Here is a 17,509-nt window from a genome sequence, read left to right on the forward strand (position 1 = left end):
GACACTCCATATGCCCCAGCACTGCAGTATTCACAAGGCACTCGCTACCTAGAGGTATGTAGAAAAAACAGTTAAAGCTGCATCTATGTCTGAGTCACCGAATCTTTCCAAATCTCTCCAAATTGATTCGGAGGGTTTTGATTCAATATGGAGAGATTAAAGGACCCTCTGATTCAATTTGGATTTGGAGATTCAGCCACTGAATCGGGCCGAATCTCTGCTGAATTGAATCAGGGACCAAAGGTTTGCACAGCCCTAGTGGAGATGTGTTGGCAGGTTTTACATTTCTTGTCCTGGTATGGTCTGGATTCAGTAGGTGTGATTTAAGTCAGAGGGAGTTTGGTTCTGGTGATGAGGCTGGCAAGGTTCGGTGCTTGTTTAAAGGCTAGGATGGCTAAGATCTCTTTAAGAATTGGGTCTTCTTCTAGTATGGGCTGCAATTGTTTGAGGATTTTCTATGTAGGTTCCAGGGAAGGGTGATATGTGCTGCGAATGCGAGTGATCAAAGTTCTATCCCACAGGGTTTTATTCGGAGAAGACGTTATTCATAAGTTGTACAGGTGTATGTGCTCTCAGATAGTACTCATACACACTTTCGTTATTTCTTGTGGCAAATGTGAAAATAACATAATTCAGCTATTTTCTATGGCAGTCCCCCATGGTGGGAGCCCTCTGCAAGGAATACATCTTTTGAGTTCACATTTGAGAGAAATTTGCATGTCTGACACCAAGCATAAACAAAATACTTAACCTGATAAAACTTGCCTCTCCACTTACAGTAAAACATTATGACCTTAATGCGTAAACATGCTAAAATTAATTTCAGTGCAGAAAACAAAAACAAAGCCTATGAATTGGGCTGCAGACCCAACACAAAAATCTAGCTGCTGGAACTAAGTATAAACAACACATACATTTTTTAACACAAAGTGACTGTAGAACAAATATACAAATCAATGTCAAACTTTATTGTAAACCAATACACAATGTAAATACATCATTTACCCTTGAAGTGTAATATAACACTACTGATTAAACAACATGGTCCAAAGACAGGGCAGCAGAATGAAGCCATTGTTTTGCTCACTCAGGCTCTACTCTGAACTTATGATAAAAGAAACCCAAAATTCAATTTGAAACAGATACCCTGGCAAGACAAAAACCACTGACAAGAGTCCCTTTTTTAAAGATACTGCAGTTTTACTTTGTAAAACCATAGAAGTAATTTTCAGTAATTGAACTAGAAACTAAATATTGTCTAAAAAAGTTTGCACAGCTGTGCTGTAGATTTATTGTGACCTTATGTGGCTGGATTTGCTCACTTTAATTCCATTTTCTGCTGAAAAAGCACAGCAAGTTGCAGACTTGGTTTAGACAAACACAGTGGCAGGAATTCTTTCTGATGCTCACTTTTAACTGAAATGGCTATGGCTGAATGCTCTTCACCCTGCCAGGCACAGTTAGCGACTGAGCACATATCTGTTAGAAGATCTCTGGAACTTTGCATTGTTCTAGTTTACAACTCAACAAGCATGAGTTTTCCCTGAAGAAAAGCTATAACACATTTTAGTCTGCAACATTAATATACAGCATGTTACCGGTTTAAAGTAAGACAAGGAGACCTGAATATATTAAAGCCAGAACTTTAAGACTATATATTATATGGACATGAATGTTCAGTTTATTTGAACATACCTAGGCCAGATATCATGGCCACTTAAGTGATTTTAAAGGTGACAGATATGGTAACTTCATCTCCACAGTTTCTGCATCTTTTCTGTAAATTAAAATTAAAATTTCTGTTTTATTTAGGTTATACTACATAGTTGATTTTCATTGAATGGAAATCCATTACTTTTATACGCACAGCCTAAAATCTCGGTTTGTCTAGAGAAGGAAATGTTTCTCTCAGACTGCACTGCCAACACTTCATTTAACATCTAGCATTAGATGTTACTCTTTCTTATATGTATAAGCTCTTTAAAGATGCGTGTATAAACGTGCAGCTGTCACATTAATTTATTAATATTTAATTTTTTGTCTCATTTAAGTTCTTGTTATTTGCAAAGGGTAGGGCCCAACCAAGATGTACCTTGAGATAACTTAAGTGCCTGACACTTTGGAGTAACTGCACAAGTGCATACTTTTACTGCAGTAAAGGGAAGGTAATTTGATCCTCAATGAAAATGGAGTAAAAGTACACATATTGGCAGTAACCACTAAGTGCATCTACACGTGCTAGTAATTCAAAGCAGCACGTCTACACACGCTCCCTCTTGGGAGCTGCTCCTGCCCTGTTCTGCCCCTCTACAGCAGTCAGGGGGAGCTCCAAGCTCCTCCCTGGTGCTAGCCCAGGAGCTGGCAAGAGGCACGGGCCAGTTCCAGTGAGCACAGAGCCAGGAGAGCTCTGTTGAGCAGCAGCTGTCTCCTGGCCCCACACATACTGGGAGGGGACAGTTTTCCTGGCCCTGTGCCTATCTGGACACACAGCTACCAGCAAGCCCCCTGCCCGGTGGGGAGTTGTAGGGAGCTATCCTGAGTGTGGGGCAGCTGCAGGTGAGCCTCCTGCTGGATAGAGAGGGGAGGGGGAATCCAGCCCCCACCCACTCCCTGGAGCAGCCGACTCGGTGTGGTTTGGAGCTGCTCTGGGGGACAGGTGAGGGCTGGATTTGCAGTCCCTGCCCGCTCCCTGGCATCGTGCCATGCGGAGGTACTCTGGGGGGGCATGGGAGGCTGGGTTCCCAGTCCCTGATCATCCTCCGGAGCTCTGTGCTAGGAGCCAGGACAGGAGGCAGAGAGCTCCCCAGTCCTACAGCTGATTGGCTTTCAGCTCCTCGGGGGAGCTGGGGAGCTGAGCAGTGCCGGGACTGCAAACAGAGCTCCCTGTCCCCTGTGGCCCCTTGCTGGCTAGGCTGACTGGGAGTAAATTTGCTCTCAGTCAGCATGTATACGAGTTCTTCAGTTTAGTTTTAACCCCCCTCCACAGAGCACACAACTAGTATTTAACAACTTATTGCAAACATTACATTTTAGTGCACAGTAACAGGTCAGCAGCTCTAGTTAGCTCTCAAATGTCAGGTTTGATAACATGTCCCTTTTAGTTAGCTGGGAAGATTGAGGTTTATCTATAAAGTCCCAGGATGTTCTGTTCGCCTCAACCAGCCAAGCAGTAAACAAACAAGAATGTTAGAACAGCAAAAGCAAGCAAGGGAGTGAGTGCACAATTTAATATTTCCTAAGGCCCATCGATACCACTTAAGTCTTGATAATATACCACATTAAGACCAGGTAAGTTTATAAAAATGTAAAAAATTATTAAAAAGTTCTAGCTGTTTTCCAGTGAAATTGTTTGGTTTAAGGCTTGGAACATATGTGATGTCCACATACTACCACAGATTTGCAATATATATATAATTTTTTATTTCTTTGATATATCTCCTTGTGCTATGCAAAATTTGATTAAGCCAGGAAAGTTGTCAAAACCATAATCATCATTTAGGTCATTTAGGAAATACTCATAGCAATACACCACTGAAAACATAGCTACCGATGTTGAACTTAAATAGACGTATTTTCAGTAACCAAAGAAAGCTGATACAGAAAGCTGCAGATATGTAGTTGATGCAGTAACAGGTGCTTTATACCTCTCAGTCTTATTCCAAAGAGAACAAGGAAGAAAGAGACAGGCTTTTTGAGGAAATGAAGAAGAGAGCTGGAAAAACATCACTTTAAAGCCTTCCAATAAATTATTATTAAATGACAGCATTATACACACATATTTAAATGGCCGAAACCTTTTAAACCAAAGATACAAACATAGGACAGAATTATTATTTGCATCACTGTGCTAATATCTGCTATCAGATTAAGATTCCATGTGCTAGAATCCACACAAGTAAATAGAAAAAAGGAATGTTCTGTCTCCTTTTATACTGCTGAGAGGTATGATCAGGAGACTTTTAGATTTTTAAGCAATAAATATCAGCAGTCATCCTTAGAAGTTCATTTCTTAGATAAAGGAACTATATAATAAGAAAGGTTTGTTTTTGCTGTATGCTAAAGTGCATGTTTCCCAATTATGCAGAATACATCTCCCATTGTACAAAAATGTATTGTAAAACAATGTGGCTAAAACCACATTTAGGGTTACATTTCTAGTGGATATTTGGTGATTTCAGTAGTGAAAAAGACAGCTTTTCTCTTTATGATCTCTTTGCGTTATTGTAGTTGGGAAACAAAGATAAACAAGAATTTCAGTCCAAATCTTGACCTTTTTTTCCACACAAAAAGGGAATTGTTTACATTTCTCTGACAAAGAGAATCTTTAAATAACAGTAAGAAAATATAACTTAAATATAAAACTGTCAAACTGGTTAGAGGAGACTTGAAAAAAAAAATCTTTTCCCACCTATTACTTTTATAGGTACCTTGTACAAAGTAAACATATACTTAAAAAAATAACATTGTTACTGTGTGTAACCATAAAACTATTCTGCTCTAGTACTTAATATGTTGCAAAAGCCAGTTTTAGTAATAAAACTTACTGGTTTAACTTAGTCAATCCTCATGCCTTTTTCAGATCATCTTGCATCGACTCATTTAGTAACCATAAATTAACCATTGTAGTATTTGTTTTTTATGGTCTTCTGTAAAATGTCAGATACAAATCACCCTAGTCCTTGGTCCTTAATAATGCTGTTTTCACATGTGATGAAAAGACACGCTTGCATATTTGGTTAGCATTTCTGTAGTGCAACTGAACTGGAAAGTCTTCCATCTCCCTGCATCCTATTCAGAGGCCTAGTTTTGAGTCAGTTTGTAAGAAAAAAGGGATGCTGTTGCAAAGTGAAATGCAACTGACTGAAAAGTCTTTGCCACAAAACCTGCAAATTTACAGGCTAGGGAATGCATCATACAGGCAGCCCAAAACGATGCTTCTTCTTCTTAACAGGCTTTAAATCAGTCAGTCTCCGCAGATCCTCTTCAACTTCTGATTCCTCCATTTCATCATCTGCAGAAATGAGGATCTAAAAACAAAAAACTTCTTCTGAATAATGTATATCAAATAACAGGCACACTCTATTTTTCACTCTCCCTCTAACATAAAACAATTTATTGCCACTGAGACTCCCCGTCAGTTTAGAGAAGCTACTATACTAAATAAAAGAAATTTGGATCAGTTGTTAGGGTTCATGCCACTTCTTGGCATAACTATCCAAAATTTCAAATATTACTTAGAAAGTAACTTGCAATCATTAAAAGATCCTTCATACTTCAATTTTCTTGCAATAAATAAATCAGATACGTCTAAACTGGAGATAGGCCTGTTGAAAGTCTCCAGGATAGGGTCAGAGGGGACAGCAACAAGGGTGATGTCATGGTGGGGGTCTGTTATAGATCATCAGACCAGGAGGAAGTGGTGGATGAGGCTTTCTTCAAACAGCTAGTGGAAGTTTCCCAATCACAGGCCTTGGTTCTCATGGGGGTCTTCAATCACCCTGACATCTGCTAGGACAACAATACAGCAGTGCACAGGCAATCCAGGAAGTTTTTGGAGAGTGCTGGGAACAACTTTCTGGTAGACAGAAAACTGGCTGGATCATCGGGCTCAGAGGGTAGTAGTCAATAGCTCAATGTCTAGTTGGCACCTGGCATCAAGTGGAGTGCCCCAAGGATCAGTCCTGGGGCCGATTTTATTCAAAATCTTTATCAATGACCTAGCAGATGGGATGGAGCACACCCTCAGCAAGTTTATAGATGACACCAAGCTGGGGGGAGTAGTAGATAATGCTGGAGGGTAGGGTTAGGAATCAGAGACACCACAACAAATTAGAGAGTTGGATCAAAAGAAATCCCATGAGGTTCAATGGGTACAAGTGCAAAATCCTGCACTTAGGATAGAACAATTTAAACCACTGGGAGTTATGCACAGAAAAATTGAAAATTGTGTGCAGAAAAATTCAAAATTATGTAGAATGAATTACTTTTATTTTTTTTCTTTTTTACAAATCAAGCTAAACATAACACCATTTGAACCTTCTCTAGAAATATACATAGGTACTTTGTATTTATACGGCTCTACAACACATTTTACCACAGAATCTTTAGTGCTTTACTATTCTATGAACAAAAAATAAAAATGTAACCAAGCAGGTATAATTTTTAAAACTAAATAAAACCATTAGGACTTGTTATACTTGAGATTAGATTTTCTAATTTTCAGCAAATTTACTTTTTTTCCAGTAAATTAGACACTCATTTCTTTTCCAAGTTCAAAAGAAAAATAAAGGAGTGCTAAAAGTCCTTTCAATAAATAAATCAGATATGTCTAAACTGGAGATAGCCCTGTTGAAAGTCTCCAGGTTAGGGTCATAGGGGACAGCAACAAGGGTGATGTTGTGGTTGGGGTCTGTAACAAAATTATTGATCAGTTATGTTGGGTTCTTTGCACAGTACAATACTTGTCAAAATACCAACAAAGTAAGTCGAATAAATAAATAAAATCATAATAAAATAAAGCATCAATAATAGTAAAACAAAAATGTATGTGTTAACTTAAAGTCTTTTCAAGTTCCAAGGTTGAAACAAAGGAAGACCAACTCTTTCATTTTTTCTTCTGAGAGTGAATGGTTGTGTTTGGAGAAGACAAAGTTGTACAGTGAGTTGCTGCGCTCTGCATCAGCTGCGTTTGTTACAGCATTTATGTAACCACCAAATCATATATTAAAATCAAACATCTACTATACATATTTTAAATTTATTTAAAAAATATTTTTGTCCTGATTTACATACTTGTGTAGTGTATATAGAGGTGATTGCATAATAGCTCATAATAAAGTTTTACTTTTGTATATTGTGTATGAGGGGGTGTGGTTGGGGGAGGTGTGAAGGGGATGTATGTGTGGGGGGTTGTGAATGTGTGAGGGGTGTGGCTGTGTGTGTGGGATTTGTAGGTATGGGGGTGTGTGGGGTTTGTGGGTGCATGTGTGGGTGGGTGTAGGGTTTGTGGGTGGGTATGGCCCTTGTGCCAAATGCCCTGCCTCCCCTATGGTGCACAGCCCGTTGCTAGCAGCAGGAGGAGGCAGCAGGCCCTCGGGGCACTCATAGCCATGGCAGGCAGGGCTGCCCAGCAGTGTGTGGCTGTGGCTGAGTCCCGGAGGCTACATGTGGTGGCATGGAGCTGGCCTAGCTTGGCTTGCTGGTGCGCACCTTTCAACCAGACCAGTCTGGCTCTGTACCAGCACGAGGCTCACAGGACTGCAGGCAAGAGCCGTGTGCCATCGGGTCAGGCCAGGCTGGCTCTGTGCCTCCACGAGACTCTCCATGGCTCCTGGTCTGCACGCCATCGGGCCGGGCAGACTCTGTGCTTCCACGTGTGGCTCCCCAATGGAGTGCTGGAAGCCCCATGTGGAGGCATGGAGTCGTCTTAGCCCAGCCTAATGGAGCATGACTCCACCTGCAATGCTGGGAGCCCCACGTGCTGGTATGGGGCCAGCCTGGTCTGCCTAAAGGCACATGCCAGTGGACCAGGCTGGCTTTGGAGCCAGGACTCAGGTGGAGCTGTACGCCACTGGGGGCTCTGGCTGCCGAGGACCTGCTGCCTGCTGCTGCTGCTGCCAGTGGGGGCAATGCACTATGGGGGAGGAGGTGCGGGGGACTCACACACACCAACAAACCCTGCACCCAATCACACACACTCCCACACCCACCCACAACCTGCCACACCTCTTGCAGGCAAGAGCTCCCTTCCCCACTTACCAGCTGTCCAGGTGCATACCTCCACATTTAGTGCCTCCATATGGAGCTCCTAGTTGGAAGCACAGACCCTGCCCCGGTTAAATTATGCAATATTATGCAATTATGTGTGGTCATATGTTTTATGTGCAAAATTATGCAGGGGCATAAATGCTTAATTCGCTGGGGTATAACAATCCCATGCACTGGTACAAGCTGGGAACTGACTGGCAAAGCAGCAGCCCTGCAGAAAAGGACCTGGGAGCTACAGTGGACAGTTGCTGAATAGGAGCCAACAGGGTTCCCTTGTTGCCAAGAAGGCTAATGACATACTGGGCTGCATTGGTAGGAGTATTGGAGGTGTGCAGTCTCACTAGGGGAGATGCCTTACTTGACTTGATTTAGATTGGACATAAGGAAGAAATTCTTTACAGTAAGGGGTGCCAAAATATGGAAAAGGCTTCCAAGGGAGGTGGTACTTTCCCCTAGCCTGGAGATGTTCAAGAGATTAGACAGGCAGCTGGCTGGGGTTACCTAACGCCCAGCACTCTTTCATGCCTGGAGCAGGAGGTTGGACACGATGATCTACCAGGTCCCTTCCAACCCTAGACATCTATCTATGAAATCTTGATAATATAGAAAGTTCTTTGATACAGTGGTTACTAAAATTCTCATTCAGGGAAGCTGCTTGTCTTTAAGCACAACAAAAGGGGTACTTAAGTTTTGGTGAGTGGCAGTTCAAATCAAATCTCTTACTTACCCTAGTTAAGCTCTTTTGATGAGGAGTAACTAAAGCTGACTGACAGGATGGTGTTAATCTATCGAGATACTGCAAATAACCTTGTATTTTAATTTGAACAGCTGAATGGGGAAGCCAGAATCATGTTAGTTTGTGGTGTATTACCCTACAAACTAATGAATTAGAATTGATATAAAAATTGCTTCTGTCTCATTAACTTCATTCTCCTGATTCCAAAAATTTGTAGACCCTTTACTTCAATTTTGTCACATTTTACCATAATTGATTAAAGCATGAAATGTACATTTCAGGACTTCTGAAAATTCAGCAGACAATATAAACTGCAGTTTCCTGTTAAGTGAATTAGCTGGCACCCCAAAGTCTAAGGGCATCCATATATGTAATGGACCTCTGCTCTGATGCATGCTAATTAGCACACATCAGAGCAGACTTGATTAACTGAGTCTGGTAGAGTGTGCTAATTAGCATGCTCCAGCAGACTCCACATCACGTGTATTCAGCATCTCTGCATTTCAAAATGGCAGCAGGAGGTGCTTTAAATAATGCTCGAATGAGCCGCCCTTATCCCCCACTCCACCCTGGAGCACATGTATAGATGCCCTAAAGTACCAATTAAAACTACTGTGGTCTTGTGAAACATTTATAGGTAAAAAGGGATTAGCAAATACACTGGCTTAAGGCAAAGATGGAACAAAAATCACAACGTGTGGCAATCTATATACCTCTGATTCTGACTCTTCATGTGATGCTGCTCTCCTGTAACGAACTTTACTTCCATTCCTCGAATCTTGTCCTGCTTCCTTTTCTTCAAGTTTAGCTTTTGTCTTTCCTTTCTTCATAAGAAAATTATCCACTACCCAAAACATCAATGCCTGTGATGGAGACAAAGAGAAATTCAGAATTTAGTTTTCCTCAGGTCAGTATATTTGTTAGTTGTTCGTGCATGGGGACAGAATTAGAGAAAGTTACACTAAATGGGAGTTTGACATACTCTGGCATAGATCCAGTCACATTAGGCTAATATATGCTCAATATCTCTTAGAATAAAGCTATTCTATTGCTTCCTCTTGCAGTGACAGAAAATAAAGAAGCAACTCTTCAGTGATTAATAATACATTTTTTTTTTAAATTGCCATACTGATAACCTTCCTTGGTCTAGGGTAGGAGTGAAACCTATGGCCCGCAGAGCTGTGCCTTACAGCCTGTGGGGCTCATAGAGGGACCAAGAGTTTGGGGGCATGGCAAGCAGGGGCAGGGCTTGCTGCTGAAATACAGCAGAGCTCTGAGGCATGTGTGCCTACAGGTTGGAGAACTGCATTCTTGTCAGTACAGAGGCAGAAAAGGATCTTGGAGTCATCACTGACTCCAAGATGAACATGGGCCGGCAGTGCGGGGAATGCAGTCAGGAAGGCCAACCGCACCTTGTCGTGCATCCACAGATGCATCTTGAGCAGGTCCAAAGAGGCGATCCTCCCCCTCTGTGCGACACTGGTCAGGCCACAGCTGGAGTACTGTGTCCAGTTCTGGGCGCCGCACTTCAAGAGGGATGTGGACAACATGGAGAGGGTCCAGAGGAGGGCCACTCGCATGATCAGGGGGCAACAGGGCAGGCCTTATGAGGAGAGGCTACGGGACCTGAACCTGTTCAGCCTCCACAAGAGAAGGCTGAGGGGGGGATCTAGTGGCCTGTTACAAACTAGTCAGAGGGGACCAGCAGGCATTGGGGAAGTCCCTGTTCCCACGAGCACTGCCAGGAGTGACCAGGAATAACGGTCACAAGGTGGCAGAGGGTAGATTTAGGCTAGATATCAGAAGGCGCTGCTTCACAGTCAGGGTGGCTAGGATTTGGAACCAACTTCCAAGAGAAGTGGTGCTGGCTCCTATCCGGGGGGTCTTTAAGAGGAGGCTAGATGTACACCTTGCTGGGGTCATTTGACCCCAGTACTCTTTCCTGCCATGGCAGGGGGCCGGACTAGATGATCTACTCAGATCCCTTCTGACCCTAGAAACTATGAAGTAGGGGGTGAACAATATTGTTCATCCCACCATGGCTGCTGCATCTGTATCCAGCCTGTGAGGAGCCCCATTGTCCAAATCCAGCCTGGGGTGCAGGGTGTGTTTGACATCCCAGGTTTAGGGTATTTCAGAGTGATGATATTTTTGTCACTAATAGTAAATTAATACTTTCTTCATATAAATGTAATTGGAACTTTATAATTTGTGTAATAATATCTGAATGCTATATTCAACACCAGGGGCAATAGTTGGACTCTATGGCAACGTCCAGACATGTGTGGACATTTGATTCCCCAGGGACAACCAGCGGCAGTGCACCTTGTGCTGCCTCTAGTTGTCCCTGGGAAACACTCATGCCATGTGTGTGCTGGTGTGCAGCAAGTTACGCTGATAGGGCAGGGGAGGCTGAGGCCAGCACTGGACTGGCCCCAACAGCCTTACCTGGGGTTCTGGGGGCCTCCTGGGGCTGCAGCCGCCGCGATCCTGCTGTGTGGAGCCTGGCCAGAGGCAGAGTGTGGCTCTGGCCTGCCAGACTGTGGCTTCCGCGCACACTGCTGCCATGTGCGCAGGTCCACTTTTTTCTCTCTGGGTTGATCTGACCCCTGCATATCCAGGAGTCAACCCCCCCCCCCGCTGCTTCATTGCAGCATGGGGAATAATGGAACATGTGGTATGTGACGTCGCAGACATATGTTTGCGGTGCCACATGCCACACAGCCACACTCATTTGGACATGGCCTATGACTTCAAATTAACACATCCATGATGTAATAAATTCTGGGCATCATTGCTGTGTTGTTATTTAGCTAACAGAGACATATATATACACACATTTTTTTTAACTCTTCAGCACATCTGTTGTTTATAATACAGCTATTACCATGGAATGCTGTGCTTTAATGATTAACGTTAAATTGATGGAAATAGATGGGAGAAAATACAGGTTAACTGTCACAGAATCATGCAGTTGTACTAACATTAACAAAGAAGGGAACTATCAGCATGACGATAGCCAGCTCCAGCTGGGGGTTCTCTATAGGATTCAATAAAGCTACCTGTGGGGAAAAAAAGGATCAAATTCAGACTGTGGCAATATGTACACAGTTGGGTTAGAAAGTGTAATAATTCACATCCTAGAGATCATATTGGGGTGATAACCTTAAGAATTAGAAAGGGAAGCTTCACAGAAAAAGAATATGCTTTATTAAAGATGACATTTTCAGTAAAATGAAGTTACTTGGCAGCAACTGAAGTTCTTTGAGATGTACTGTCCACATGAACATTTTCACTTGTGGGAGATGCATTTCATGTCTTGTGTTTTGACTGGAGACTTTTTGGAGATTGTACTCTAGCACTGACTTTTTTGTGCCCCGATACCAAGGGGACAAAGGGCAGTGTGTGTTTTTCCTCCTGTTTTGTCTCAGTTAGAGACTTATGTTATTTTTGATTGCATGGAAGGTGGGATTCAATTCTGTATGTGAGCCCATATATCCTGAAGAATTTCAGTTACTGGAAAGTAACACCACTGAATAAAGTCCACATACATATTCTCACTTGTGGGTGACTCCAAAACAGTGCTCCCACACATGGAGGTGGTTTCAGAGTCATCTAGACTGGGTTGTCATACAGTCCACAAAGGTGTGGCACCTGGCCCATTGGCCTCTTACAAGCTGGACAGTCTCTCTCTAGATCTTGTCCATGGGACTTGTCATCATAAGTCAGCACCCAGGAAGTTAACACTGGCAATACCACTCCCTCCGTCCCAGCTTACCTATCACTCAATATCTGTTTTTGGGTCGCTATTAATGACTAAAATGAAGCAGCTGGTAATGAGAAAAGGGGACAGACATGTGTAGTGGTAGCATTAGCCTCCTGGGTGCTAACTGCATGATATAGCAGCTCTGGCAGCCCTGGCAAGAAGACCCACTTCTGGATATGGGTCATAGGTTACTCTCATAACGACTCCTGAAAAGAGACAAAGATGGGGGTTGGGAGATGGGAAGTGAGAGAAACTGGACAGAATCCCTTTTGCACCATAGCTCAGCAGCCTGATGTCATATTGCAAGGCTGTCCAAATTCTAAATCCCAGCATGTCCTAATCCAGCAACATGCCCTAGGGACTACACTAGCAGAGACCACATGAACAATCATGCATCCTGGTAAACATACTACACCAAGTGGACCTGACAAAGGTAGCTTTGACAATTGGCAAGGACATAATGGACTTAGTGAATCCTTGTTTCCTTCTAGACTGCTGCTAAATGGATGGACAAGTACTCTGTGCCCCAGACAACACTCTGTATTTGTACTCCTTACCCAACACATCCTCTCTGTCTGCAATTTGCAAATGAGAAAGTCAAGCTGTAAAAAGTACATCAAGACCAAAAGGTTTGACCATTTTGGTAAAAGACTATTAATCAGCTAGCTCGCAGTTTCAAATCGCTAACTACAATGGCCCTTTTAATTCACAACAGCTTTCCAAAGCTGGTAGATCTGACACTGTCCCTTAGCACTGATAGAAGAACCTGATGTTCTTAATTTCAAAAGGGCAACTTGTGACCAAGATAGCATTACAGACCACTCTAGACACAGCCAACTCCAGTCAGGTCCACTATATCAGGAGTAGTTATGTACCAATCAACATGGCTGCAGGGGTGAGGCTTCCCCAAGGAGTCAAGCTACCCTAGACTTCCCATTTAAGGGTACAGAGTTTTAGCTGCAGAACTGATGGCACCCTGCATATGCTCAAAGATTCAAAAGCTACTCTCTGATCCTTTGAGGTATTTCTTCATCTCATACAACTGAAAGTTCAAATACACAGCATATTGAAGAGGTCCTCTTTCCCTAGTTTCTGCTTCTGCTTCACTGCCTCCACCTAGAACCAGGAAGCCTCCCAGAAAGCAGCACTTTATAGACTGTGGCACTCTTAAGTTGGATTTGATGGAGGTGCTCAAGAGATAGAGATTTGCCAGCCATCTACTCTTCTGAGATTGCTCAACTCAGTTCTGCAGCTCCTGGTCCAATGTGACACGACTGTCCAATTGGTGACCTACAGGCTGCATGCAGCCAAAAGGCAGTTAATGTGGGGCCCTGGGCTTCTACCCAGTCACTTTTTCAGCAGCAATAGCAGCTGGAGTCTCTAGTTTCCTTCCGCCAGGGCTATGCCTAGGGGAAAGAGAGAGGGAGTGGGTTTCTCATGCAGTACAGCAATTGGAGGGCACCCATGTGAGTGCACAGTGGTTGGGGGGATTGTTCTTGCACACCTGTGCTGTGCAGTGGTTGGAGGGTTACACGAGCATTCATGTGGGAGACCCCTTCTCTAAAAGCAATCTTGCTATTCTTTTTGAGCTTGTAAAAGCCCGATTTATGTCCTTTGATAACTGGGACATAAACTGCACCAAATTTGAACGGGGGAGAGGACAAATCTGTGATGAGGATGGAAGAGTCTACTGCAATGGTCTGGGAAGAAGCAAGTGTCCCTTTGCAGAGGTCAAGAGAACCTCTGAGCAAGGAGGAATGTTACTGGAAAACCATAGCCAAATTGGCCATGCTGGCGTTGTCAGGCAGCTGTCGGGTCAATGTACTGGCATCCGATTTGCCATGTTGTATGACACAAGAGGAACATGGCCTGAACCCAAGGGAGCAACCAGGTCTGGATAAGGCTATATCTTCCAAATAGTACCATCTCTACCCACACCATAAAGCCTGGGATGGTTTGACTCTGTATCTGCAGCAAAGCTAAGATGGCATTGCTGCATGGCACTGATGGAACTGTGTGGGGGGAGGGGCAGGTGTTGGCCAGTACCAAGCTAAAATTCACTCTCAGCATTCTTCCTCATATAGCAAAAGCATTTTCCTAAGAGAAGCTGTTCCAAAGCAAGAACCTTGCATCATGCAAAGTACTCCAAAAAATTGCTTCGTCTCTAGCCAGGGTTTTGTGAAGAGATGAAAGTACGAAGTGTGCGCTGCCTTTTGTTTTTTCAGTGCAGAAATATGATAAGATGAATGGCTAAAGTACTCTACAGATACTGCTAAGGCAAACAGTGTCCAGTCAAAGAACAAGTGAGAATGTCTATGTGGACAATTATTCAAAGGACAAACTTTGTCACGTCAAGAACTTATTTTTACAGAAGTAATCTGAAGAAAAGTGATTAGTCAGAATGAGCAGATAATTCCTGAGCCTGCAGCTGGCAGCCCACCTCTGCCACATGGGGGGCATGTGCTCCCACGCCTGTCTCCGGGGTGTGCACAGCTGTGGGGAGTCATGCTTCTTGCTGTGGGGATATACGATGCTTATTGCTTATTGGCTATTTTTCTAAATTCTGTAAACCAGCAATGAACTTACTAGTCCAATGCAAATTCCTAGGGCTTCACTGAGCCTTTGAACACACTGTTTTTTGCCCTTTCTTGTGCTGCAACAGCGTGACTGTTTGCACGAGCAGGTTTTTGGATGCTCTAAGAGTCTTTGTAGTGCATTAAAGTAAAACCTGAACTGCAGTTTAGTTTGACCTGTTGTGAATTAAAGTGTCACATCCATGGATTCATTGCATGCAAACACAAAGGCACTCAAAGATGTGTAATGAGCCTCTTTGTTCACCAGATGGCACTGCAACTTTTTTGTAGTTCACCCCTTTGAAATGCTTCCACTTTTTTTTTTCCTTGTACTGTTTGTTGGCTCCATGGTCCCACAACTGCGTGGCAGGGCATGGGTGAGGGGCCCCAGGCTGGGGGGGAGGGGGAAAGAAGGCAGTGCCAAGCCATCCTGCTCTCCTTTGGTGCTGGTTGGGGAAACGGGTTTAATTTGTTTGAAACACAAGTGTGTGCAAATACTAGTGTGATGCTCCAAAGCCTAATTCATTTGAAAACATAGCGCATGCAAACACTAATGTGATGCTCCAAAATAAACAAATTTAAATTTTATAAACTTATTTAATTTAATGAGCAAACCCTGTGGTGTGTACCGGTGCCCACTGTGTCTATCTATCACTTAGAACTTGCTAGGGAGATTTTGTCAAATCCTATAGCACTATTTCCTGTATAACTCAGATAGGCACATGATTTGTACTGTACCTGATGCAGTATCTACTAAAACAAATCAGACTGGGATTACTGTCACCAGTGGATGCCAGAAAGTCTGAATGGGAGTGTACTAAAGATAACAAGATGCATGACTGCCAGAGGTAACAAAGTTAACTGGAATAAAATTTACATACATGTCTACTGTGTAAGTCTTATACAAAACCAGTATTTTAAATATTAGCAGCCTATTGCTTTCTGGTATCCAACTGAAATTCATGAAACTGTAAAATGGCATAAAGAGTCAAACCTCTTTCCACTGAGGTATTAGGAGGACTATAATGATGATGGTTTTCTCAAACATCATGATCACTATGTATAGGGCACACTGTCCCACCCAAGCAGTGCACTGAAGTGGGTCACCTATAAAGAAAAGCAAGTATTTATTACACATATGACTCACTATTACTTCATTTAAAACTACAGATTTAAGAAAAGCAAAAGCAGAAATAGATAAAAGCAGAATTTAGCAAGTCCAAGTACATGAAATACTTGATAAAATGATTGCAATTTAAAATGTCTTCATAGGAGCAGTAACCATATAGTACCCTTTACTTGATGTCCTTTTCCTGTGTGCCTACCCTCAATTATTGTGAGTTGTTATGCTTAACTATAGAGCTTTTAACAGGTGTAATTTGGAAACTGACCATAATTGCACCTTTTGGGAGTACCTTGGTTAACCAGGTTGCTCTGTATTACTGAAATTGGCAAAGAACTGTTGCATTTATTTAGATCATATTTACTTTTCCATAAAAGCTAATATTGCTTTCTTCCTTCTCTTCTGTGGCAAAATATTATATTTTAAAACAGAAACTTAAGAAAAAATGGGCCTGTTGCACTATTTGATCAGCATATGCAATATTTTAATACAAATCAGACTATTTCTGTGTTTTTGCTTATATCATCCTGATAAAAATATCTCATACAAAAAAAATCAACAGTCATTTCTAACCGATACCTGAGACAAAGACTACAGTAGATTACAAGTACATGACTAGATACCAACTTTTTTTGTTTTTTGGAAAGTCCTGAAAGCTAAGCAGGATCTATTTTATCTGCAGTAGTCAAAATGATAGCATTCATTTATCATAAAAAAAAAAAAAGTTTTGCTGGGCTCCAGCTAGGCTCCAGTAAAATGCATGGTAATCAAATGAAATTAATTATTTACTGTACTGTTCTGGAATTAGACCTCTTTTACACAAATATACCAATAGAAAAGTATGCAAACTACTGTGGTGAGTAACTGAAAATACCTGGTTGTATGCATACAGAAGCTGAGATAAGTGGAGTGTCCGGTAAACCACTGATGTGAACTTTAAGCATCATTTAAGCAATATCACCAGGATTTGACAGTTCAGGGATGCAGTAATAACTGAACTTTTGCCTATCTATTTCATCTTTTCCATTCAAATAATGTTGATAAAATCTTCAAATATAGCTTAACTTTGCCCCCAAGTACTCCTTTTGGGAGGGAGGGCTGCCATCTTGGAACCAGAAAAAACGCAAAATCATATACTAAAAGTCAAACACCTACTATAAACTTATTTTAATTTTATTACAAATTTTCTTTGTCATGATTTGTGTTTGCATACTATATATAGAGATGATTGCATAATAACAGAAAAATAAAGTCTTATTCTAGTGTATTGTGTGAGAGGTATGGGGCCTGGGTGGGGGTAGGTGTATGTGTATGGTGGGATGTGGGGGGGCTTGTGAAGGGGTGTATATGCTGAGGGTTGGAGGAGCAGGGTGCGTGTATGTGGCATTTGTGAGGTGTGAGGGAGGGTGGGGGAGTATGGGGACCCACCACACACTCCCCTCCATTGCGCACAGACCCTGTTGCCAGCAGCAGCAGCAGCAGCAGCAGGAGGCAGGTGCTCGTGGTCCACGCTGGTGCTGCTGCTCAGCAGTGTGCTGCTCTAG

General features: G+C 42.5%; 1 protein-coding gene across 2 annotated transcripts in view; it reads right to left on the reverse strand.

Annotated features, from left to right (window-relative positions):
* Positions 1-3,101: 3,101 nt before the first annotated feature.
* The window catches only part of STIMATE (STIM activating enhancer), a 61,739-nt gene continuing 47,331 nt past the window's right edge, over positions 3,102-17,509 (reverse strand). Inside the window, exons 5-8 of one of the 2 annotated variants that reach the window (XM_090021045.1) lie at positions 15,837-15,949; positions 11,488-11,565; positions 9,217-9,366; positions 3,102-5,027 (exon numbers count right to left, since the gene is read on the reverse strand). In XM_090021045.1, coding sequence (XP_089877171.1) covers positions 4,911-5,027; positions 9,217-9,366; positions 11,488-11,565; positions 15,837-15,949 — 458 coding nt within the window. In that variant the 3' untranslated portion in view covers positions 3,102-4,910. The remainder of the gene's footprint in view (positions 5,028-9,216; positions 9,367-11,487; positions 11,566-15,836; positions 15,950-17,509) is intronic. The other variant, XM_090021046.1, reaches the window with a different exon arrangement.

This window comes from Crocodylus siamensis, chromosome 11, assembly GCF_052110815.1.
Source record: "Crocodylus siamensis isolate JL-2025a chromosome 11, ASM5211081v1, whole genome shotgun sequence".
In the NCBI taxonomy this organism is placed as follows: domain Eukaryota; kingdom Metazoa; phylum Chordata; order Crocodylia; family Crocodylidae; genus Crocodylus; species Crocodylus siamensis.